Consider the following 24,944-nt stretch of genomic DNA (forward strand, 5'->3'; position numbering starts at 1 on the left):
CCCGAAGGCACTATTCATCATCAACTTAATTATTTGTGGCACGCGAAATATTTCTAGCCGGTAAATGTCTGAGGATGCTTTGTTTTCATGGCCTTCGTTCACGAGAGAATATCTGCGCCAAATCTAATGTTTGCATTGAAAAAAAAAAAAAAAAAAAACTAACGCAAATTGGTGGGAATAAATCCTTTTATTATGTGCCCAGTGTTGTAGATTATACAATGTAAATTTGCAAAGTGTATTACATTTTGACTTGTCAGCGGAAAAACATTGCGTGACATTGTAGAATGCTTATTATATGAATAGACTGCTTATTATAGTTAATACATTGGTGATGTTTTATGTGGAAGACACCGTTCGACTATAATAACCATCATATTCATACGTACTAAATTACCAGCCCGTTACGGCTCCACAGAAAAATATTTTCTAATGCTTCTTGTTGCAAAATTATTATATATTGCCATATGCTCTCGTAGACTTTAATTGTAGAGCTCATTAAGACCTTGAAGACTTTTGAAAATATCTTTTCCGTATCTGTAAGAGTTTGATCAGCGTTCACACAAGTGTGGCATCCCGTTCCGACTTGGCTTCCAAAAATCGTTCTATCTTCGAAACTGTTAATCCGGTTCCAACGAAATATAGCCTAAAATCTTGTCAGACGTTTTTAGCTATCCGCAGAAAAAAGAAAGAATCAAAGTCGTTCTTCAGCAGTTCTGCAGTTATAAGCGAACACACGGACACGTAGACAGAGAGACGTGGAAATTTATGTAGGTATGTATATGGTGAATGAAAATATTAATCGAAAGAGCTACGTTAGAGAAGCGAAGACGATGATTTAACACTTTGTAAGTGACCCATTGTTGAAAAAAGAAATCAATTCTGAAATTAGAAGGAATAAATTGGTAAGTATCACCAACTGGATTCCTTAACGATGAGAACAGTGTACAGAACGATGTTGCATGTTACTAAATTCAGCGTGACTTTTGCGTATCTGCTGATTACAGTCGTTGAAAGTGGAGATGGATATGAGTTTTGGTTGATTGTAAGCGCACGGTGGGATATGTTGGATAAATATTTTGTATAAATATTTCTTATCACATTATTGGTTGATTATATACTTTGTGTGCCTGTTATGCCTACATGTTATGCGTGTAGCTTCTCGGTTTCAACTGTCTGTGTATTGGGAACACTTTTGAAGTATTGGGAACAAATTATTCTTGGTGTGTGATTTTTTTTAGGGTTTTACATTACCCCTTCTAGCTTCTATGTAACGGAGCTTTTAGACATTGGATCGAAATGACAAAGTTGACTTGACAATATTATATTTACTGTTGTTCAAAAGAATGCAGTTGTAGCATGAGAACTTTCTTTTTCAATTTGATTTACATAGTTGCAGTGATATAGAAAAATGTTTATGATAATGCTGACGCGACGTTATCGTTCTTCGATGCGAAGCACTATTCCATTACTGTCAGGGCAGGGCACGAGATTTCCTTCGTCCATGACCATCGGGACTTTCAGATTTGATCCAGGTTTGAAACGGTATTTGGAAAGAAAACTGATGATCGCAACCTTCGTCTGCACCAGACCGAACCTCATGCCTGCGAAAACATCAAAAATCAATCAGTTTATATCCAATCGAATTAGTCATATTTGAGAGCCACAAGATGAACTTACCCATGCAGTTCCTCAGCCCCTCGCCAAACGGTAAATAAGTGTACCGATGTCTACTTGCGACGTTCTCTTCGGTGAAACGTTCGGGGTCGAACTTTTCTCGTTCAGGAAATACGTCGGGGTCGCTGTGTAATCCGTAAACCGGGATGATTATTGCAGTCCCCTTAGCGACGCGGAGACCAGTGCCAGTGACGGTCAATTTCTTCCGTGCACTCTCTGTTCAGAAGCGGAACAGCCGGGTACTTCCTTAAAGTTTCTGTTCATTGGGACGAGGATACATCATAAACCATCGCTTTTTCAACGTACGATGGAGGACTGTAGTCAAGGGACTGTACCAACCGGATATGACCTTATAAAGATACGGCATCTTGTTGATACTGTCGTAAGATACGCTCCCAAATTTAGCCAGTACCCCGTCTATTTCCTCGACTAATTTCCCTTGCAAGTCCTGATGTACCGCCAGCTCATAGAGGCAGTTAGTGGCTGTTGTCGATGAGGTTTCAAACCCTCCTAACCAGAATACGAAAGCCTGCGCAGCTCCTTCGAGCATGGTTATTTTAACCCTATTAAACCCTGTTACAAATACGCAAATTATCAATTTACCAATGATAAAAAACCAGGAAGAAAAATAAGGATGGGTCGATGTTTCACCTGACATTTGGTTACTCGTTTTCTCGTCATCGTTGTCTATGTAACCCTTGTCCATTAGCTGCATCAGCAGATCCAAAAAATCCTTCCTGACGACATTGTTGGCTATCCTGTATTCCACAGATTCAGTAAAAGCACCGATGAAGAATTTCATAATATTCTTGCTAGTGACTGGAATTTTGAATAGGTCCAACCAACTCGGGACCATTAATAAAAGTAGATTTCTCAGTGGATTCGGTTGGAAAAACTTTCGCCCCCACTTTCGGAATTCGGCATTAGGATTCTCGATGATGTTGACCTGTATGCCAAAGGCTGCCGAAGCTATGACGTCAGTGGAGAACGTAGAATTTTTAATGTTATATGAAAACGTGAGTGTTACTATGAATTCAGAAGTTTATAATATTTATACGTCAACAATCGGTAGACCAACCTCGCGAAAAGGTCCTGGACCTCGACCAACTCGCGATTTTTCGCTTTTTCGGCGATGAAATCAACCATTTTCTCGAAGCATTCTCCAACCGTGAAAAACATCTGCTTTATTTTACTCGAAGTGAATGCGGGAGAGAACTTGGACATCAAAAACCGCCATTTTTCACCTGGAACGGAGAACAGATGCGCCGACAAGGGATCGATCTTCTCGTTACAATAGATCCCGCGATCCTGAAAATGTGCGAACTTTTTTGTGAGAACGAATCGTATGAGGTTCGGATCCTTGACGACAAGTACAGGCTTGTGCATCATGTAGACACCAAAGACGGGACTCTTCTTATTACTGAAATAGAAATCGCGAAACAATTCACCTGCAACATAAAGTTGAATAAATATAGTTTTTTCTCTAGCACGAATGGTAATCGTTCTCTAAAGGTTGCGTATTCTTCCTACCGATTGAAAACTGTCCCGAAAGTAAAGGCCAAACGTTGCCAAACGGGACAATCGGTTTGACATAGTCAATGTTTTTGCTTTGCCAGTAACTGAAGGTGATGTACTTAAAATATGTGTACATCACACAGATTATTGCAATTGCTATTCCAACGAATTCACCGAGAAAATACTTGGAGTAAGGTGCCATCTTTCCTCTTATATTTTATCAGTACAGCTTTCCGCACCGTGCAGTGCTTCAGGATTGTTTACGACAACTGCTCTTCAGTTTAGTGTTTGAAAAAACTGTCGATATTGATCAAACGTTGTATTATCAAGCACTTAAGATGTGGTCTTTCACTAATATTCATTCACAGTACCGATATAATTAAGACTTTGATCTCATGGCGTTAGAATGAAGTTTTTGGGTAAGATGAATGGTCGTCCATCGTAAACCGTGTGATTGAATTGATATGATTAAACTGAGGATCGTCACAAAGTCATTCCTGTATATATTGTGTGCTCCTTCCACCTGAATTTCACGGAAATTTTTGACCATACTGGTGCACATCCTGTTCAGCATATTGAAAATAATAGAAGGATCTTTAACGGTTGATATCTTGTTAAATTTTAAAGGACTATTATTTACATTAAACGAAGTAACGAAAATTTAATTAGTCTATAAATAATCAGATTTATGTTCGTTATAATACTAGATATGGAGTTAAAGGGTAATCTGTCCTCGTACAGATTCGTAAATAAAATGATATCTAGTTTACATTCCATCATGTTACGATGATTTTACACTTTCTGTCTATTAGCATTTACCACTTGACGGCACTTAGAGCGCGACCACTTTGCACTAGTAATTTTGTACACTCTACAGTTCCCGCGTCAGTGCGTGTTTAGTGCGGCTCAAGTGAAACATGTGGAGTCGCAATGTCACTGCACGAGTGCGAGATGGAAACATAGGGACAATCATGATTTTCCGCTGAAATTCAAGTGGCGACTGAATATGCGGTTTTGGGATAACACTGCGAATTCTCCTACATATGAATTACATGACATGCGGTTTCCCGACTCATTCGAAAATGATTCTTGAACTGATAAATAATTTTTCACGCATTTTAATTGATTATTAATCTAGAAAAATGTACTTATTTACTAACCTGTTTGTCGGTTAATTTATACACAATAATTTCAATAAAGTTTTGGATTGCGGCCTTAAGAGTCTCCTGAGCCATATTTAAACGAGCCAATAATTCATATTCGTTATGAAGGAAGACGATAATAAATCTAATGACTGCTTTTTGATTCAGATTATATTTTTGCACAATTTTATTGCACTAGCACTCACCAGCGATGATGTCAATTTTTTTGCACTCAGTGCAAAAAACTTGTACTAGATTTTCTAGTGAAACACGCTGCAATTTAAAAGTGCGCGCCAAAATTCCAAGTGGAACACGCGTCTTACGTCAGAAAGCAGGCGAGGATGCTTTTTATTGTAAGTAAAAAGTGTAGCGCATAATTCGGAATATCCTCGCCAGTCGCCAAATCGTTGAGTAATCGCAACTTTTTTGAACTTCGTGTAACCGCCTATGCATATCAATAAATCTCAGAGATTTCCTCTTTAAGCCACAATTAGAAGTGACGTAGTAAATCACGTCATATCCATGAGTGAGAATAATTGTGAAAAACTAGATTGATTCGGACCTGTCCTCGTCCTCTCACACTCCATGCCCTTGAATGATGATAAATTATTCATCAAATTTTGTAATTCAGTAGTTCAACAAAGTGTCAAATACCATTTCAGAAACGTACCGAAAACCGAATCTTACCTAGTCGGAAAAATGATATACCGACAAATAGAATCAATTCAAAGCACCTTACGGCTGCTATCATTACTGACCGAGGAATACACGAACTCATACCATTCAATAGCAATGATTAGTCAACGTCTTTACTGATTAAGTTGAACGTAACCAAGCGTCGGTAATGTAGGTGGTAGGTTCGTGCGTTTACCATGGTGATTTTTAACTGACAGTTGGTAGTCATGTTGGGTTGTAAGTATTTCCCGCTGATGACGTAACGTCATAATCGAGCTCCCAGTTTCTCTTAGGAGTTTCTCATCACGTAACAGCATAATCTGCGATCAATAGACGGTATATTCCCCTCTTGATACCCTGGAGCCGTAGTAGCGCTAGGCACATTCGGTGCGTTGTAATTAGGAACGGAGGCACACTGCGACGATGTGTTGTGCGGTCGGGTTTGGCGCATCGAGAATTTGTGAAACGTGAACGCCGAGTGATAAATAAATAAGATAAAAACCGAGTCCAACCCGTGAGCCGCAAGGCAGGTCGATTCGCGCGATCCGATAATCGTCTGCAATTGCGTAAAAAGTGGTGTAAAAAAGCAGACGGAATATAGCTCAAGCTCGGTTCAGGGTCGAGGCACGATAGATGTCTAAAAGTGTAAGAGTGTGATATATACCCTGGCACACACAACACATGCGATGCGAAATGTCAAATGCTGATGCATGATTAAAGAACCTTGCGTCGATGACCTAAGACATTCATGAGCAGCGAATAATCGTTCGGAATCTCGGGAATAAAGGGTATATGATCTAACCGAGGTTCGATTCACCCACGTGATTATTTGACTGTTACAGCGAATACATGACATTCTAGTTCTACCTGCCTGCCCACCTGTACCAGTATTGGTCATAATATTCCGAGAAATGAACGGGCTCAAATTTATCCTAGAATATTATTAACAGCCGGTGGAGAGCTGGTGATTCACTTTTTTATGATTCGATCTCGAACACTGCTGTTGCAAAGGAGATTTTCAACACTTGGTAACAGAGAGATAATAGAAGTGAAGAAAGTATGAGCTCCGTGTGGAAGAGACTTCAAAGGGTTAACAAAAGAGCCGCAAAGTTTCAGTTCACCGTATCTTATCACGAAGTAAATTTGGAAACTACGTCGAAATGGTAAGAGAGAGAGAGAGAGAAAGTAAAATATTTATGATGCAAAGTAACATGTTCAGAAAAAGTTTTTACTTGGACCCTTGGCGTTTACGGAAATTCAGCTATTAAATAATAGCAAAGTAAACATGTTCATATTTTGAAAAGACAACTGCTTGAAATTCGTTTTAAATAAACACGATGTTTCGTTACGTTGACATTACTAACTTCAGCCTTCTTTTATATCTGCAACGACAGCAGCCGAAATTTGACACTTTGTCTCTCAGCGTGCTTTGGAATAATTTCAACGCATATACGTTTCAATTTTTATTAATATTTTCGTCCTTGTGCATGTTACTCGTTCCCACGATGATTCGCATCTACGCATTTACGTTTAACTCAAATTAGTTTTTTCCTCTTTTCTTTCCTCCACTTTTTGTGGACGATATCTCCGTTCCATGACTTGCACGATTTATTACAGAAGCCCTCCACTTTCAGCTTGGTGCATGAGGTATTTTTGGATCTAGAGTCAAAAAGGCGTACGTTTGTTATTGTTTCGACATTTGTTTTGCCCTCTTGTTCGTCAACAATCAGTTTTATTTTACGACGGATATCTCTGGCGAAAGAACTAATTTTAATGTCGCATTAGGGAAATTCCGTCCAGTTGATAAGGAATCTAAGTGACGCAATACAAGGTATAAATAAACAGCTCTATGTCGGTTTCCTGTTTGTGACTTCTCAACATGATAATATATTCATTCGTTTCAAATCTAACTTGTTATTATCTTGTTGAAGTTAGTAACGTTACCGTAAAGATTTATACCAAGAAAAAATGGTTATTGTACAGTTTTGGAACTGTTTAAAATTTAGTAAATCGTAATAAAACAAAACGCATTCATATTTTGCAATTTTAGTTCTTTTAAAATCATTGCATTGTTAAAGTTGTGCCTAAATTTACGCTGGGTACGTTACTAAAATCATCATATGAAACATCTGTCTGAAACTCACTTCTGAGTTACCAAAATCTGTTGAAATTTGACCAGAAAATATCGAAATTCAAGCTTGTCAATATTTGCAAATATTGATAAATCGCCGAGATAACCTAAGTCAATTGAATATACGTATAATAGAAAAACTAACAAACTGGGCAAGAAAAGGAGCTTGAAGACCATGAGAATTTAGTGCAAAATAAAGTTTCCAAGAATAATAATCTTGCAAATCTTATCTCTTACTTTTACGTCAAATCAAACGTTTCCTTCTAAATAACCAGAGGTAGTATTTTATCATTCTTCTATTTATCGACAAGCGGAATTAGCTCATATAGAATCAGATAACATACCAAGTGACGTAAAGTATTCTTTGAATACACATACATTAATTTCATATATTATTTCAAAGAAATAAAAGCAGATGTTTTATATTTACCCTGATCCTGCAGTCGATACTTTGAGTCAAAAGCTCAATCTCAGTGATCAAAGCTAATGATGCACCAAAAATAAAGAATCACTGCTAAAATTTCGATGCATTAGAAAGATTTTTTCCTTACACCGTTCCAAGTATATTCTAAAATTTGGAGACACAAAATTTAACTTGGGATGTTGATCGTCCAGTTTTATTTTTTATTTTTTTTTTTTTACAGATTTTTAATGAGCTAGTACAAATTTTAGTCGTTCTAGTTTATATTTTAATTGTTTATGTTTACGTCTGATGCAGGACGCCAAATAAGTTGAGCGTTGTGTGGACCAGGCGTAGTAGAAGAGTCAGTTCTGAGCCTCTGCAATGGGAACCGACCCTCAGCGATCCCTTGAAGGGAAACATCAGCTGGCCTGTACCAGACAATCACATAGTTTCCGTTACCCTATTCAAGGATCCACGAACTCACGAACTGGAAGACAAAGAGTGGACTTTTGTCATCGAAGATGTAAGGCAATGTTTGCAAAAACCTTCCATCCAGGTTTTACTGTCTCTATAAAGTATATGTATGAACATAATGGTAGTCTTATTTTCAATCAAAATTCGTGTGTTGAAATTAATGCTGGTTGAAAAATTAAATTACGAGAAACCTCGATATTATTTTTATTGCAAAATTGAGAAACACTTTTCTCGTATCTAATTCTTATGCGCATAAATTCAGGTTTCAACAACAGGAAAACGGCGACACGTCGCAGCGACGAGTATAAATATGAAAAAATATGCTTCCCTTGAATCGAGTCAGCAGCAACTAAAATTAGAGCTGAAACCAACGTCGAAAAAAATTGTCAGCGCCACATTGGAGTGCACTTTGTCATGCGTATTTCTCAGGGAGGGAAAGGCGACGTAAGAAATTTGCTCGATCGATACAAATTTATGATCAAATGTTCAAAACTATCCTGACAGAATGCTCCTTTCTCATTTGATAGGGACGAGGACATGCAAAGCATGGCCAGTTTGATGTCGGTTAATAATAACAGCGACATCGCGCCGTTGGACGATTTTGACAATGAAGATATCCCTGAGGACGTTGAGGAAATTGGTGGTAAATCTCTGGAAGAGGTTCTCGACATTTCCGCGCAGTTGGATCTACTCACTAACAGCCTAACAGAGAGTGAAATTGCCAGCACACCGATAAGCGGTAATTGATTAGAACAGTTTCTAACTGACTACAATTAATTTTAAAGCCTTTTTGAATGAATCCTCTAAAATACCGTGACAAAGAAATGTAGTAACTGTTTTTATGAATAAATTTTTAGTCGAATGATGCGGATATATTCAAATGGCAAATGACGATCGTGATAAATCGCTAACAATATTTCCTCTGCTTTTGATTAATCAGTTGCTAGCTTGTCAAAGGATGAGACAACACCGGTTAATGATAACAACAATCCGTTTACAAGAGACATCGCTCAGATGGGAAGCGGCGGTGATGATAAAGTAGAAAAATCTCCGTCCAAAGATAACGTTGCGATTGAGAACGAGTAAGTGTCTGTTCCGCAAGATAAATATTCTAATTGTTTATAAAAATACAAGTGACTGGTCTTTTTCGGTCCGAGAATAAAAATATCTGCTTGACTTTTTAGCAAAAACGTTGAGCAATCCTCGGTGAGACTATCGCTACAGCCGCTGGATTTGAAAAAGGGAATTTCGGACGTCCCTCCAAGGTTTCGAGAGACAACGCCTGGTCAAGACCTCCTCGAGTGGTGCAAAGATGTGACAAAAAATTACCCAGGAGTCAAAGTTACCAACCTCACCACTTCCTGGCGCAATGGCATGGCTTTCTGCGCTATTATCCATCATTTCAGACCTGATTTAATGTTAGCTAACTTCTGGATAAATCCCGTGATGCATTTTATCCTTGAACTGATGAAATGACACACCTTTGTTTTATTTTCACTTACAGAGATGTTGATACTTTATTGCTGCACGATGTCAAGGGCAATTGCAAGAAGGCTTTTGACGCGGGAGAAGCATTGGGCATACCCCGAGTGATAGAGCCGGCTGATATGGAAATTTTAACTGTACCTGACAAACTGGCCGTCATGACGTACCTGTACCAACTCAGAGCTCACTTTACTGGACACGAGCTTGAGGTTTGTGAAAAAATTTATTCCCCCAACAGACGAATATTACGTAGTTTATAATAATCTGAACGTTATCTAATTCAGGTACAACAAATTGGCAAAACAGCCGACGAATCTTCCTACATGATCGGCAGATTTAATACAGACAACAACACTGATGTTACGGTACAATTGTTTGGTCAGGAAATAATAAATTTACGTAAAAAAGAGCAGAGTGAGCAACGGAATAACAAGACTGACGGTAACAGAAGGTAAGGGGATTCAAAAGTCTTTATCGTTTGAATATATTTTCTTTTTTTGTGATGACAAAGAATCTGGTATAATTCAGATCCCTTGTACTTCGCAGATCAAATCCGTTCGACTTGAAACGGGACGAAAGCGGTATAGAAAGTCTTAAGAACAAACTACATCTGAGTCTTAATACCGATCTTATGGATCACGATCAGCACGGCAAAGATAAATCACCTTCAAGCGTGAAAGACGTTAAGGACATAATTTTGGCTGGCTCGAAAAGTTTTCTGGGCAAAGTTCTGTCGCCCACTAAAGAAAAGCATGCGGCGAGAGAAAAGGTGCATTTTCAGATACTTTATTTTTGTTTCAGGCACAATTACAATACTCGGTAAACTTTCTTCTCTCAAAAATTCGTTGAGCCAGGTGAATCGCAATGAAATATTCCCTCTGAACATCTGAATTCCGATCGATTAGACAGTTCTCTGTTACTTGACTCGATATTTTATTTCAGAGTAAATCCCCATCTAGAACTGGTCAAATAACTCAACCACAACCACCGCAGCAGCAGCAGAGGCCAGTTTTAATGACACGCAGACAACTAACGGATCCCTTCGGTTCCGATGACGAGGAAGAGCTCCAAGTTGTCCAGGATAAATCGTCGCAATCGATTTCCATAGCAAAATCACAGTCCTCTACACGAGACACCGTTAGTGTGCTTATTTTGTGTAAATAGCCTTTCGCGTTAATGCTTAGGAATCTTGTATTGAATGAAAAAGAAAAGATGGGTTTTTTTTTTGTCAGTAACTGGTGTAACGACAAAGATCACATTTCATTTCAGGACTCGTTGCATTCGATTGATAGAAGCAGCCGAGGGAGTTCGGAATGCCGTGGCACATCTCCGACTTCTACTGACCCACGACTACCGCATGTAATTATTGATTATTTAGCGATTGAATCTATGGTATGAAAATGGGAATGCATCAGTTAATCTGTGTTTCTCTGCTCAGCCTCTTGTCACTCGACATGATGAGCTTAAGGAAAGAGCTAGACAACTTTTGGAACAGGCAAGAAATCAAGCCAAACAACCACCAATCAATTCTGCTGCCGCAAGTCCCGTTGAGGTTGGTAAAGAAAAGTAGCCGTGTATTAAAAGTACAGCGTAACAATATCACGAGAATGAACTGACTTGTGTCATGCACCAACTTTCAGGGGCAAAGCGACGCTGAGAGGCAGCTTCAGCTACGCGAAAGAGCCCGGCGCTTGATAGCTGAAGCCAGAATGGGAGCAGCGGTAAATACTAGTCAAATCGGTGATGAAAATTCTACCGAAACAAGGAACATCGACGATCAAAACAACAGTCCACGTCGCAGCACTACTCCTTCTACACCTTCAACTCCTGGGGATAGATTGAGCATTAAGGTACTTCAAATGTTTGTATGATTTTAAACGAAGTTCAAGTTGGTGAGGTAACACAGCAAAGCATTGAAAGAACATCGATTACGATTTTGCAATTTCAGAATGACCGAGTTGTTGGGTTTGCAAAATGGAAGTACATTTTGGATGTTTTTATTTTTCACTGAATTGCAAATAATTCTAAAGTTGCGATACAGTCTCATACCTCATGGATTTTAACTGTGAAATTTTGTGAAATAATGCTATTAAACAAATATATTTTAAATACCGAGCTTCGAATCACTTGGTCCTTCAAATTTCAGTCTGAACACAATGGCAATGTTCCTACAAGTGCAACAGGGACAACAGACGGAGAAAAGAAATCGCCGCTGTCGTCATTTTCAAAAATTATGGACAGAATATCACCAGAGCATACTAGTCCTGACGGTAGCATCTATTCAACTCGTGGGGTATGTAGCTCGTTAATATTGTCAATTGAACAACTTTTGAGACTCGGTGTTAGTTCAATTTCAGTATCTCTTTACCTAATATATTCAATACTTATTTTAACGCAGTTTGGAAAGGACATGACAACGTACATCCAAAACGAGTTGGAGGCTCTCGAGAGAGAGCAGAATCAGATAGACGTACAGGCTGGAAAGTTGGAAAAGCAGCTTAGAGCGGCGATGGAAAGCGATAACGAAGAAGAAACGGAAAGATTGATGTCTCTGTGGTTCACTCTAGTCAACAAGAAGAATGCTCTTCTTAGAAGGCAGATGCAACTGAATATTTTGTAAGCACAGACAAAAGAAAGACGCCTAACGCATTTATACGCATCCTGATTCATGTTCTATTCAATATTTATAATTTTCTATTTTTCTTTCTCTTTTCACGCCTGCAGAGAAAAAGAGGATGATTTGGAACGTCGTTCAGAACTGTTGAACCGAGAACTTCGCAGCATCTTGGACGTTTGTGATTGGCAAAAAACGCCAGAGCAAAAGATTCGCGAGAATCTTCTTTTGGAAGAATTGGTATCGATAGTAAACAAGAGAGACGAACTTGTGCATCACCTTGATAATCAGGAACGAGCGTAAGTGCCTTTAATATTATTTTTCATCAAACATAATTTTCACTGGTATTATGTGACAATGATTTACACGTGAAATATCATTTTAAGTATCCTGAAATAATAGGATTATTGACCTGATTATTTCTTAATAAAAACATTTTCATAAGTTTATGCTTTAGTCTTCAGAGTTTTTGGTACAATCAAGAAAATTACTATCTGTTGTAATATTTATTTGTAACATTTGTGTCGTATTTTTTCTCAACACAGCATCGAGGATGATGATGAGATCGAGCGTGATCTTTCGCGAGCTGGATTGGCTCAACGTAACAAAAACTGCGTCGTCCAGTGAGAATGCCTATACTGCTTGTCAAAGATTATTTCAAGAATGACGATACGTCATGTGGTCAAGGTCTATAGTTTTGATTTAATGAATTTTATTGACATTGCTGTGACGTTGTTAGTTTGTACTTTGAAAACATTTCCTAAAGATCATATATTCTGTATATACGTATTTTTTTACTTGAACAAACAGCTTTTACATATAAATCGAATTGTTTGTTAAGGTACGTCCAGTGTTGCTGTGGAGCTGCCAAAGAATGAATACACACTTAATCTGTCCTAATCAGCCTATTGATAATATAATATATGACAGTAGGAATTAAAAAAAAGAAAATGAAAACACAACGGTTAGTAAATAATTTACAATTAAACGTATAGGTTACACCTGTACAATAGATTCATTTATTGATATCTTCAACGCGTGTAAATTTCAAATATTGATAAATTCTTAAATAGAAAGTTTTATTATTGTATTGACGCATTGATTTATTATTACAGTTTAAAAATTTTTAAAATTGAATAGTCTATTTGAGGAAAACAAAATTTGTCGATTTGTGCATCACCTCTATTCATGTTCGCAATCTGCAACTCGTAACATGAAGAAAAAAAAGAAAAGCAATTTATTGATTAGTTATAATAGTTGGCTACTGAATTATAAATAATTTATGTTTATTAAGTTTATATCTATGGCATAAGTAGCTGTTAATTCCTAATTGTTTGAAATTCTGAAGGTTGTCTTTTCGTGTGTGCTGTATTCTTGTTTATACCCTCGTTTTTCTCTCTAGTTACTTATTGTTATTGTTACTCAGTCTTTTCTTTTTTTTTGTATTATTATAAAAATATCAGAAGCATACTCAAGTACGGTGCCATAGTATATAATGTATTATACATACATACATACATACATACGTAAGTTGATTAGTCTTTTCTTTTTCTTTTTTCTATTACTTTTTACTCTGATTCATCTCTAATACTATTCTAATATTTGAGTCGATGCCTTGAATACCATAGTTTTCATTAGTTACTCATATCTCACTAGAACACAAGACTATCTTGTATTATATACAGATCATCGTCGTGTTCTTCTAACTGTAATGCTGACAGAAAGAGCAAAAAAAACTTTATGAAACAGACAAAAATTTATCCGGTTTTTAAATATATTATTTACATCAAATAACGACGCAACTCTGTTACATAGGTATTATACTTCTTACTACTTATATACATAAATAAATGATGAGCTTTAAATTAACGGTGCTCTGTTACTAAGGGCATACTTATAAACGTCGCTACGACGATATTTTAATTGACTGGCAATATAATAGCGAATGATCCAAGGCAGAACCAAATATATGGTGAATATGACGAACGAGTCACGAAAGAAAAGTTTTGAAAAGCAAAGAAAAATAATAAACACGTACAATCAATTACAGTCACGCTTCACTATTTGAAACGGAGAAAGAATACCTATATATTACACGAATATCTTGGCAATCATAGTTTCAGAAAATATTTATTAACATTGTGTATTGTACATACAAAATAGTATAATAATTACAATTGAGTACAGTTTTTTGTAACAAAAATTACATCACGCATTTTAAACTACTTCTGAATTTTACAATCACACAAAGATTAAACAATAATATTTATCTCTTCGTTATTCATGCTATCACTAGTAACACCAGTTCTAAAAGTACGCGACATGCCTCCATGTTATTTAAATGTGAATCGATTTACTTACTCAAATAAGAGTTTAACGAAATCGTGTGAAAGAATGAAAAACTGTGAAAAATAGCATTGTTTCTAGACTGATCATTTCCTTGACATGTATTTATAGCGAGTTGGGTGGTCTGAAAAATTCTATTGAATCAACTTTTGTTTTTTAATTGATCCACTCAATTTCTAACTCCACATGAAATTTGGCAAGAGAGATCGTAAATCAGCGAGCTCACATGTGATTATTTAAATAACATTTATTATAGCGGCATTGTAATACTGTATCAATGTAATTTTTTGGTTATCAAAGCATACTGTTTAAACTATAATATCCATTCGTTCATCGCTCAGACAAATTTTTATTTATGTCATCATACAAGGACATCGTGAATGTCTACTCATGTGTTTGTATACAAAAAATACAAGAAATATACTTATTCTTGCCAACAATGTGTAACCCATTGTTACAGTTATCTATGTTAGCTAAAGAATTAATCTCCATGAATTGCTACCTGTGATATATGTACGTATGTGTAATTATGATTCATAATTTACTCTTAGTAGAAATTCACGCATTATCTTTGTTTACATATATATATATGACATATATATCTATAAAACATTGGTAATAAAGCACAATGATGATGCATCCTGGACTATTTGGCGTTATTTACAGTGTGTTAACATTTCTATTTTCTTATTGATATTCGTCTTGGGACAAACAATTTTGATCAATTGACTGTACAAGATTATTGAACCGGTCAATGGTGACTGCTGCACGTTTCTGTCGGTCTGCACCCAATTATCTTAGATGATTGAATCATTAGTACGTTTAGTTTTATCCTTACGGCAATGCGGGACAGTTTGTATACAACGCTTCAGTCGAGAGAAACTCGAAACATGTCAATGCTTGCAATGTCATGGCTTGCTGGAGGCGAGATTCATTCCTTTTGAACGATATACAGAAGTTGAAACAATATCATACTAAACTTATGAAAGGCAAGAATTCTCAGATGTGTCTCAAGAGTTGCGGCAACTCGATATTCAATGAAGAATAATTGCTCGTGGTCTTGGAACGAAACAATAAACCGCTGAAAGGAGGCGACGTGAGATTGCGAAAATAGTAGCGACGTTAAGCAGCTATATCAGTAGACACGTACATCTGAAAGAGGAGAGATTTGGACCGTAATAACTCTGCTGTTGGTCCTAGGCTCTTTGCTCGTTTGCATTTTTGCGAAAATTTTCGCCAATTTGAAAAGTGCTGGAATAAATTAATTGCGGCACTATTCGGACGTAATTTTGCAGGAGAAATCGATTGGGCGCAGTCCCGATACGCTGCGATCAACGCATCAAAAGTTACAGCCAAAAAACGAAAACCTGTGTTTTCGACATTTTTCAGCAGGTGCATTTTCCTTCGTAATTTCTCTCCTGTTGATCCCACGCTCTTTTCGCTGCGTTTTCTGAGTTCCTGAGGGTCCAATTAGTCGGGAAAGGGTCATACAAAACGAATCTGAGACCCAAAATTTTTGGTCGAAAAATGAAGAAAAAGTAAGGCTAATAACCCCTTTGCATTTTTGGCGAAAATTTTCGCGATTTTGAAAAGTGCTGGAATAAATTAATTGCGGCACTATTCGGACGTAATTTTGCAGGAGAAATCGATTGGGCGCAGTCGCGATACGCTGCGATCAACGCATCAAAAGTTACAGCCAAAAAACGAAAACCTGTGTTTTCGACATTTTTCAGCAGGTGCATTTTCCTTCGCAATTTCTCTTCTGTTGATCCCACGCTCTTTTCGCTGCGTTTTCTGAGTTCCTGAGTGTCCGATTGATCAGAAAACGGTCGTTTGAATCAAATCTAAGACCAAAAATTTTTCGGCCAAAAAAAAAGCAAGGCTAACCCCTTTGCATTTTTGGCGAAAATTTTCGCGATTTCGAAAAGTGCTGGAATAAATTAATCGCGGCACTATTCGGACGTAATTTTGCAGGAGAAATCGATTGGGCGCAGTCCCGATACGCTGCGATCAACGCATCAAAAGTTACAGCCAAAAAACGAAAACCTGTGTTTTCGACATTTTTCAGCAGGTGCATTTTCCTTCGTAATTTCTCTCCTGTTGATCCCACGCTCTTTTCGTTGCGTTTTCTGAGTTCCTGGGTGTCCGATTAGTCGGGAAAGGGTCATACAAAACGAATCTGGGACCCAAAATTTTTGGTCGAAAAATGAAGAAAAAGTAAGGCTAACCCCTTTGCATTTTTGGCGAAAATTTTCGCGATTTTGAAAAGTGCTGGAATAAATTAATTGCGGCACTATTCGGACGTAATTTTGCAGGAGAAATCGATTGGGCGCAGTCGCGATGCGCTGCGATCAACGCATCAAAAGTTACAGCCAAAAAACGAAAACCTGTGTTTTCGACATTTCTCAGCAGGTGCATTTTCCTTCGTAATTTCTCTCCTGTTGATCCCACGCTCTTTTTGCTGCGTTTTCTGAGTTCCTGGGTGTCCGATTGATCAGAAAACGGTCGTTTGAATGAAATCTGAGACCAAAAATTTTTCGGCCAAAAAAAAAGCAAGGCTATCCCCTTTGCATTTTTGGCGAAAATTTTCGCGATTTTGAAAAGTGCTGGAATAAATTGATCGCGGCACTATTCGGACGTAATTTTGCAGGAGAAATCGATTGGGCGCAGTCCCGATACGCTGCGATCAACGCATCAAAAGTTACAGCCAAAAAACGAAAACCTGTGTTTTCGACATTTTTCAGCAGGTGCATTTTCCTTCGTAATTTCTCTCCTGTTGATCCCACGCTCTTTTCGCTGCGTTTTCTGAGTTCCTGAGGGTCCAATTAGTCGGGAAAGGGTCATACAAAACGAATCTGAGACCCAAAATTTTTGGTCGAAAAATGAAGAAGAAGTAAGGCTAACCCCTTTGCATTTTTGGCGAAAATTTTCGCGATTTTGAAAAGTGCTGGAATAAATTAATTGCGGCACTATTCGGACGTAATTTTGCAGGGGAAATCGATTGGGCGCAGTCGCGATACGCTGCGATCAACGCATCAAAAGTTACAGCCAAAAAACGAAAACCTGTGTTTTCGACATTTTTCAGCAGGTGCATTTTCCTTCGTAATTTCTCTCCTGTTGATCCCACGCTCTTTTCGCTGCGTTTTCTGAGTTCCTGAGGGTCCAATTAGTCGGGAAAGGGTCATACAAAACAAATCTGAGACCCAAAATTTTTGGTCGAAAAATGAAGAAAAAGTAAGACTAACCCCTTTGCATTTTTGGCGAAAATTTTCGCGATTTTGAAAAGTGCTGGAATAAATTAATTGCGGCACTATTCGGACGTAATTTTGCAGGAGAAATCGATTGGGCGCAGTCCCGATACGCTGCGATCAACGCATCAAAAGTTACAGCCAAAAAACGAAAACCTGTGTTTTCGACATTTTTCAGCAGGTGCATTTTCCTTCGTAATTTCTCTCCTGTTGATCCCACGCTCTTTTTGCTGCGTTTTCTGAGTTCCTGGGTGTCCGATTGATCAGAAAACGGTCGTTTGAATCAAATCGAAGACCAAAAATTTTTCGGCCAAAAAAAAGCAAGGCTAACCCCTTTGCATTTTTGGCGAAAATTTTCGCGATTTTGAAAAGTGCTGGAATAAATTAATTGCGGCACTATTCGGACGTAATTTTGCAGGAGAAATCGATTGGGCGCAGTCGCGATACGCTGCGATCAACGCATCAAAAGTTACAGCCAAAAAACGAAAACCTGTGTTTTCGACATTTCTCAGCAGGTGCATTTTCCTTCGTAATTTCTCTCCTGTTGATCCCACGCTCTTTTCGCTGCGTTTTCTGAGTTCCTGAGGGTCCAATTAGTCGGGAAAGGGTCATACAAAACGAATCTGAGACCCAAAATTTTTGGTCGAAAAATGAAGAAGAAGTAAGGCTAACCCCTTTGCATTTTTGGCGAAAATTTTCGCGATTTTGAAAAGTGCTGGAATAAATTAATTGCGGCACTATTCGGACGTAATTTTGCAGGGGAAATCGATTGGGCGCAGTCGCGATACGCTGCGATCAACGCATCAAAAGTTACAGCCAAAAAACGAAAACCTGTGTTTTCGACATTTTTCAGCAGGTGCATTTTCCTTCGTAATTTCTCTCCTGTTGATCCCACGCTCTTTTCGCTGCGTTTTCTGAGTTCCTGAGGGTCCAATTAGTCGGGAAAGGGTCATACAAAACAAATCTGAGACCCAAAATTTTTGGTCGAAAAATGAAGAAAAAGTAAGACTAACCCCTTTGCATTTTTGGCGAAAATTTTCGCGATTTTGAAAAGTGCTGGAATAAATTAATTGCGGCACTATTCGGACGTAATTTTGCAGGAGAAATCGATTGGGCGCAGTCCCGATACGCTGCGATCAACGCATCAAAAGTTACAGCCAAAAAACGAAAACCTGTGTTTTCGACATTTTTCAGCAGGTGCATTTTCCTTCGTAATTTCTCTCCTGTTGATCCCACGCTCTTTTTGCTGCGTTTTCTGAGTTCCTGGGTGTCCGATTGATCAGAAAACGGTCGTTTGAATCAAATCTAAGACCAAAAATTTTTCGGCCAAAAAAAAAGCAAGGCTAACCCCTTTGCATTTTTGGCGAAAATTTTCGCGATTTTGAAAAGTGCTGGAATAAATTAATTGCGGCACTATTCGGACGTAATTTTGCAGGAGAAATCGATTGGGCGCAGTCCCGATACGCTGCGATCAACGCATCAAAAGTTACAGCCAAAAAACGAAAACCTGTGTTTTCGACATTTTTCAGCAGGTGCATTTTCCCTCGTAATTCCTCTCCTGTTGATCCCACGCTCTTTTCGCTGCGTTTTCTGAGTTCCTGAGGGTCCAATTAGTCGTGAAAGGGTCATACAAAACGAATCTGAGACCCAAAATTTTTGGTCGAAAAATGAAGAAAAAGTAAGGCTAACCCCTTTGCATTTTTGGCGAAAATTTTCGCGATTTTGAAAAGTGCTGGAATAAATTAATTGCGGCACTATTCGGACGTAATTTTGCAGGAGAAATCGATTGGGCGCAGTCGCGATACGCTGCGATCAACGCATCAAAAGTTACAGCCAAAAAACGAAAACCTGTGTTTTCGACATTTCTCAGCAGGTGCATTTTCCTTCGTAATTTCTCTCCTGTTGATCCCACGCTCTTTTCGCTGCGTTTTCTGAGTTCCTGGTTGTCCGATTGATCAGAAAACGGTCGTTTGAATGAAATCTGAGACCAAAAATTTTTCGGCCAAAAAAAAAGCAAGGCTAACCCCTTTGCATTTTTGGCGAAAATTTCCGCGATTTTGAAAAGTGCTGGAATAAATTGATCGCGGCACTATTCGGACGTAATTTTGCAGGAGAAATCGATTGGGCGCAGTCCCGATACGCTGCGATCAACGCATCAAAAGTTACAGCCAAAAAACGAAAACCTGTGTTTTCGACATTTTTCAGCAGGTGCATTTTCCTTCGTAATTTCTCTCCTGTTGATCCCACGCTCTTTTTGCTGCGTTTTCTGAGTTCCTGGGTGTCCGATTGATCAGAAAACGGTCGTTTGAATCAAATCGAAGACCAAAAATTTTTCGGCCGAAAAAAAGCAAGGCTAACCCCTTTGCATTTTTGGCGAAAATTTTCGCGATTTTGAAAAGTGCTGGAATAAATTAATTGCGGCACTATTCGGACGTAATTTTGCAGGAGAAATCGATTGGGCGCAGTCCCGATACGCTGCGATCAACGCATCAAAAGTTACAGCCAAAAAACGAAAACCTGTGTTTTCGACATTTTTCAGCAGGTGCATTTTCCTTCGTAATTTCTCTCCTGTTGATCCCACGCTCTTTTTGCTGCGTTTTCTGAGTTCCTGGGTGTCCGATTGATCAGAAAACGGTCGTTTGAATCAAATCTAAGACCAAAAATTTTTCGGCCAAAAACAAAGCAAGGCTAACCCCTTTGCATTTTTGGCGAAAATTTTCGCGATTTTGAAAAGTGCTGGAATAAATTAATTGCGGCACTATTCGGACGTAATTTTGCAGGAGAAATCGATTGGGCGCAGTCCCGATACGCTGCGATCAACGCATCAAAAGTTACAGCCAAAAAACGAAAACCTGTGTTTTCGACATTTTTCAGCAGGTGCATTTTCCTTCGTAATTTCTCTCCTGTTGATCCCACGCTCTTTTCGCTGCGTTTTCTGAGTTCCTGAGGGTCCAATTAGTCGGGAAAGGGTCATACAAAACGAATCTGAGACCCAAAATTTTTGGTCGAAAAATGAAGAAAAAGTAAGGCATTTTTGGCGAAAATTTTCGCGATTTTGAAAAGTGCTGGAATAAATTAATTGCGGCACTATTCGGACGTAATTTTGCAGGAGAAATCGATTGGGCGCAGTCCCGATACGCTGCGATCAACGCATTAAAAGTTACAGCCAAAAAACGAAAACCTGTGTTTTCGACATTTTTCAGCAGGTGCATTTTCCTTCGTAATTTCTCTCCTGTTGATCCCACGCTCTTTTTGCTGCGTTTTCTGAGTTCCTGGGTGTCCGATTGATCAGAAAACGGTCGTTTGAATGAAATCTGAGACCAAAAATTTTTCGGCCAAAAAAAAAGCAAGGCTAACCCCTTTGCATTTTTGGCGAAAATTTTCGCGATTTTGAAAAGTGCTGGAATAAATTAATTGCGGCACTATTCGGACGTAATTTTGCAGGAGAAATCGATTGGGCGCAGTCCCGATACGCTGCGATCAACGCATTAAAAGTTACAGCCAAAAAACGAAAACCTGTGTTTTCGACATTTTTCAGCAGGTGCATTTTCCTTCGTAATTTCTCTCCTGTTGATCCCACGCTCTTTTTGCTGCGTTTTCTGAGTTCCTGGGTGTCCGATTGATCAGAAAACGGTCGTTTGAATCAAATCTAAGACCAAAAATTTTTCGGCCAAAAAAAAAGCAAGGCTAACCCCTTTGCATTTTTGGCGAAAATTTTCGCGATTTTGAAAAGTGCTGGAATAAATTAATTGCGGCACTATTCGGACGTAATTTTGCAGGAGAAATCGATTGGGCGCAGTCCCGATACGCTGCGATCAACGCATCAAAAGTTACAGCCAAAAAACGAAAACCTGTGTTTTCGACATTTTTCAGCAGGTGCATTTTCCTTCGTAATTTCTCTCCTGTTGATCCCACGCTCTTTTCGCTGCGTTTTCTGAGTTCCTGAGGGTCCAATTAGTCGGGAAAGGGTCATACAAAACGAATCTGAGACCCAAAATTTTTGGTCGAAAAATGAAGAAAAAGTAAGGCTAACCCCTTTGCATTTTTGGCGAAAATTTTCGCGATTTTGAAAAGTGCTGGAATAAATTAATTGCGGCACTATTCGGACGTAATTTTGCAGGAGAAATCGATTGGGCGCAGTCGCGATACGCTGCGATCAACGCATCAAAAGTTACAGCCAAAAAACGAAAACCTGTGTTTTCGACATTTCTCAGCAGGTGCATTTTCCTTCGTAATTTCTCTTCTGTTGATCCCACGCTCTTTTCGCTGCGTTTTCTGAGTTCCTGGGTGTCCGATTGATCAGAAAACGGTCGTTTGAATGAAATCTGAGACCAAAAATTTTTCGGCCAAAAAAAAAGCAAGGCTAACCCCTTTGCATTTTTGGCGAAAATTTTCGCGATTTTGAAAAGTGCTGGAATAAATTGATCGCGGCACTATTCGGACGTAATTTTGCAGGAGAAATCGATTGGGCGCAGTCCCGATACGCTGCGATCAACGCATCAAAAGTTACAGCCAAAAAACGAAAACCTGTGTTTTCGACATTTTTCAGCAGGTGCATTTTCCTTCGCAATTTCTCTCCTGTTGATCCCACGCTCTTTTTGCTGCGTTTTCTGAGTTCCTGGGTGTCCGATTGATCAGAAAACGGTCGTTTGAATCAAATCTAAGACCAAAAATTTTTCGGCCAAAAAAAAAGCAAGGCTAACCCCTTTGCATTTTTGGCGAAAATTTTCGCGATTTTGAAAAGTGCTGGAATAAATTAATTGCGGCACTATTCGGACGTAATTTTGCAGGAGAAATCGATTGGGCGCAGTCCCGATACGCTGCGATCAACGCATCAAAAGTTACAGCCAAAAAACGAAAACCTGTGTTTTCGACATTTTTCAGCAGGTGCATTTTCCTTCGTAATTTCTCTCCTGTTGATCCCACGCTCTTTTCGCTGCGTTTTCTGAGTTCCTGAGGGTCCAATTAGTCGGGAAAGGGTCATATAAAACGAATCTGAGACCCAAAATTTTTGGTCGAAAAATGAAGAAGAAGTAAGGCTAACCCCTTTGCATTTTTGGCGAAAATTTTCGCGATTTTGAAAAGTGCTGGAATAAATTAATTGCGGCACTATTCGGACGTAATTTTGCAGGAGAAATCGATTGGGCGCAGTCCCGATACGCTGCGATCAACGCATCAAAAGTTACAGCCAAAAAACGAAAACCTGTGTTTTCGACATTTTTCAGCAGGTGCATTTTCCTTCGTAATTTCTCTCCTGTTGATCCCACGCTCTTTTTGCTGCGTTTTCTGAGTTCCTGGGTGTCCGATTGATCAGAAAACGGTCGTTTGAATCAAATCTAAGACCAAAAATTTTTCGGCCAAAAAAAAAGCAAGGCTAACCCCTTTGCATTTTTGGCGAAAATTTTCGCGATTTTGAAAAGTGCTGGAATAAATTAATTGCGGCACTATTCGGACGTAATTTTGCAGGAGAAATCGATTGGGCGCAGTCCCGATACGCTGCGATCAACGCATCAAAAGTTACAGCCAAAAAACGAAAACCTGTGTTTTCGACATTTTTCAGCAGGTGCATTTTCCTTCGTAATTTCTCTCCTGTTGATCCCACGCTCTTTTCGCTGCGTTTTCTGAGTTCCTGAGGGTCCAATTAGTCGGGAAAGGGTCATACAAAACGAATCTGAGACCCAAAATTTTTGGTCGAAAAATGAAGAAGAAGTAAGGCTAACCCCTTTGCATTTTTGGCGAAAATTTTCGCGATTTTGAAAAGTGCTGGAATAAATTAATTGCGGCACTATTCGGACGTAATTTTGCAGGGGAAATCGATTGGGCGCAGTCACGATACGCTGCGATCAACGCATCAAAAGTTACAGCCAAAAAACGAAAACCTGTGTTTTCGACATTTTTCAGCAGGTGCATTTTCCTTCGTAATTTCTCTTCTGTTGATCCCACGCTCTCTTCGCTGCGTTTTCTGAGTTCCTGAGGGTCCAATTAGTCGGGAAAGGGTCATACAAAACGAATCTGAGACCCAAAATTTTTGGTCGAAAAATGAAGAAGAAGTAAGGCTAACCCCTTTGCATTTTTGGCGAAAATTTTCGCGATTTTGAAAAGTGCTGGAATAAATTAATTGCGGCACTATTCGGACGTAATTTTGCAGGGGAAATCGATTGGGCGCAGTCACGATACGCTGCGATCAACGCATCAAAAGTTACAGCCAAAAAACGAAAACCTGTGTTTTCGACATTTCTCAGCAGGTGCATTTTCCTTCGTAATTTCTCTCCTGTTGATCCCACGCTCTTTTCGCTGCGTTTTCTGAGTTCCTGAGGGTCCAATTAGTCGGCCAAGGGTCATACAAAACGAATCTGAGACCCAAAATTTTTGGTCGAAAAATGAAGAAGAAGTAAGGCTAACCCCTTTGCATTTTTGGCGAAAATTTTCGCGATTTTGAAAAGTGCTGGAATAAATTAATTGCGGCACTATTCGGACGTAATTTTGCAGGAGAAATCGATTGGGCGCAGTCGCGATACGCTGCGATCAACGCATCAAAAGTTACAGCCAAAAAACGAAAACCTGTGTTTTCGACATTTCTCAGCAGGTGCATTTTCCTTCGTAATTTCTCTCCTGTTGATCCCACGCTCTTTTCGCTGCGTTTTCTGAGTTCCTGGGTGTCCGATTGATCAGAAAACGGTCGTTTGAATGAAATCTGAGACCAAAAATTTTTCGGCCAAAAAAAAAGCAAGGCTAACCCCTTTGCATTTTTGGCGAAAATTTTCGCGATTTTGAAAAGTGCTGGAATAAATTAATTGCGGCACTATTCGGACGTAATTTTGCAGGAGAAATCGATTGGGCGCAGTCCCGATACGCTGCGAACAACGCATCAAAAGTTACAGCCAAAAAACGAAAACCTGTGTTTTCGACATTTTTCAGCAGGTGCATTTTCCTTCGTAATTTCTCTCCTGTTGATCCCACGCTCTTTTCGCTGCGTTTTCTGAGTTCCTGAGGGTCCAATTAGTCGGGAAAGGGTCATACAAAACGAATCTGAGACCCAAAATTTTTGGTCGAAAAATGAAGAAAAAGTAAGGCTAACCCCTTTGCATTTTTGGCGAAAATTTTCGCGATTTTGAAAAGTGCTGGAATAAATTAATTGCGGCACTATTCGGACGTAATTTTGCAGGAGAAATCGATTGGGCGCAGTCCCGATACGCTGCGATCAACGCATCAAAAGTTACAGCCAAAAAACGAAAAC

The 24,944-nt window shown here is 38.9% G+C and overlaps 2 protein-coding genes across 2 annotated transcripts; one reads left to right on the plus strand and one right to left on the minus strand.

Annotated features, from left to right (window-relative positions):
• Positions 1 to 2,087: 2,087 nt before the first annotated feature.
• LOC124308688 (cytochrome P450 6A1-like) lies at positions 2,088 to 4,051 on the minus strand. Its single transcript, XM_046771644.1, has 4 exons — positions 3,205 to 4,051; positions 2,753 to 3,122; positions 2,326 to 2,643; positions 2,088 to 2,247 (listed from the first exon to the last, which is right to left on the minus strand). The coding sequence occupies exons 1-3, from the start codon at positions 3,389 to 3,391 to the stop codon at positions 2,598 to 2,600; spliced, it is 603 nt and encodes a 200-aa protein (XP_046627600.1). The 5' UTR covers positions 3,392 to 4,051; the 3' UTR covers positions 2,088 to 2,247; positions 2,326 to 2,597.
• Positions 4,052 to 5,347: 1,296 nt separating this feature from the next.
• Positions 5,348 to 14,899, plus strand: LOC124308678 (EH domain-binding protein 1). Its single transcript, XM_046771619.1, has 18 exons — positions 5,348 to 6,169; positions 7,856 to 8,063; positions 8,277 to 8,458; positions 8,542 to 8,753; positions 8,955 to 9,096; positions 9,199 to 9,432; positions 9,519 to 9,708; positions 9,784 to 9,950; positions 10,046 to 10,268; positions 10,442 to 10,636; positions 10,769 to 10,858; positions 10,938 to 11,051; positions 11,140 to 11,349; positions 11,646 to 11,792; positions 11,898 to 12,115; positions 12,224 to 12,412; positions 12,659 to 12,800; positions 12,955 to 14,899. The coding sequence occupies exons 1-17, from the start codon at positions 6,066 to 6,068 to the stop codon at positions 12,738 to 12,740; spliced, it is 2,907 nt and encodes a 968-aa protein (XP_046627575.1). The 5' UTR covers positions 5,348 to 6,065; the 3' UTR covers positions 12,741 to 12,800; positions 12,955 to 14,899.
• The last annotated feature ends 10,045 nt before the right edge of the window (positions 14,900 to 24,944 follow it).

Source organism: Neodiprion virginianus, chromosome 7 (genome assembly GCF_021901495.1).
Source record: "Neodiprion virginianus isolate iyNeoVirg1 chromosome 7, iyNeoVirg1.1, whole genome shotgun sequence".
NCBI classification, from domain to species: Eukaryota; Metazoa; Arthropoda; class Insecta; order Hymenoptera; family Diprionidae; genus Neodiprion; species Neodiprion virginianus.

Excerpts from the sequence above, each read along its gene's own strand:
- LOC124308678 (XM_046771619.1), top strand. The coding sequence starts at position 6,066 with ATGAGCTCCGTGTGGAAGAGACTTCAAAGGGTTAACAAAAGAGCCGCA. Across the intron at positions 6,170-7,855 it reads TTGGAAACTACGTCGAAATG|GACGCCAAATAAGTTGAGCG; the intron begins GTAAGAGAGAGA and ends CGTCTGATGCAG. Across the intron at positions 8,064-8,276 it reads GGACTTTTGTCATCGAAGAT|GTTTCAACAACAGGAAAACG; the intron begins GTAAGGCAATGT and ends GCATAAATTCAG.
- LOC124308688 (XM_046771644.1), bottom strand. The coding sequence starts at position 3,391 with ATGGCACCTTACTCCAAGTATTTTCTCGGTGAATTCGTTGGAATAGCA. Across the intron at positions 3,123-3,204 it reads TTCGGGACAGTTTTCAATCG|GTGAATTGTTTCGCGATTTC; the intron begins GTAGGAAGAATA and ends TTTATGTTGCAG. Across the intron at positions 2,644-2,752 it reads GTCCAGGACCTTTTCGCGAG|CTTCGGCAGCCTTTGGCATA; the intron begins GTTGGTCTACCG and ends CTGACGTCATAG.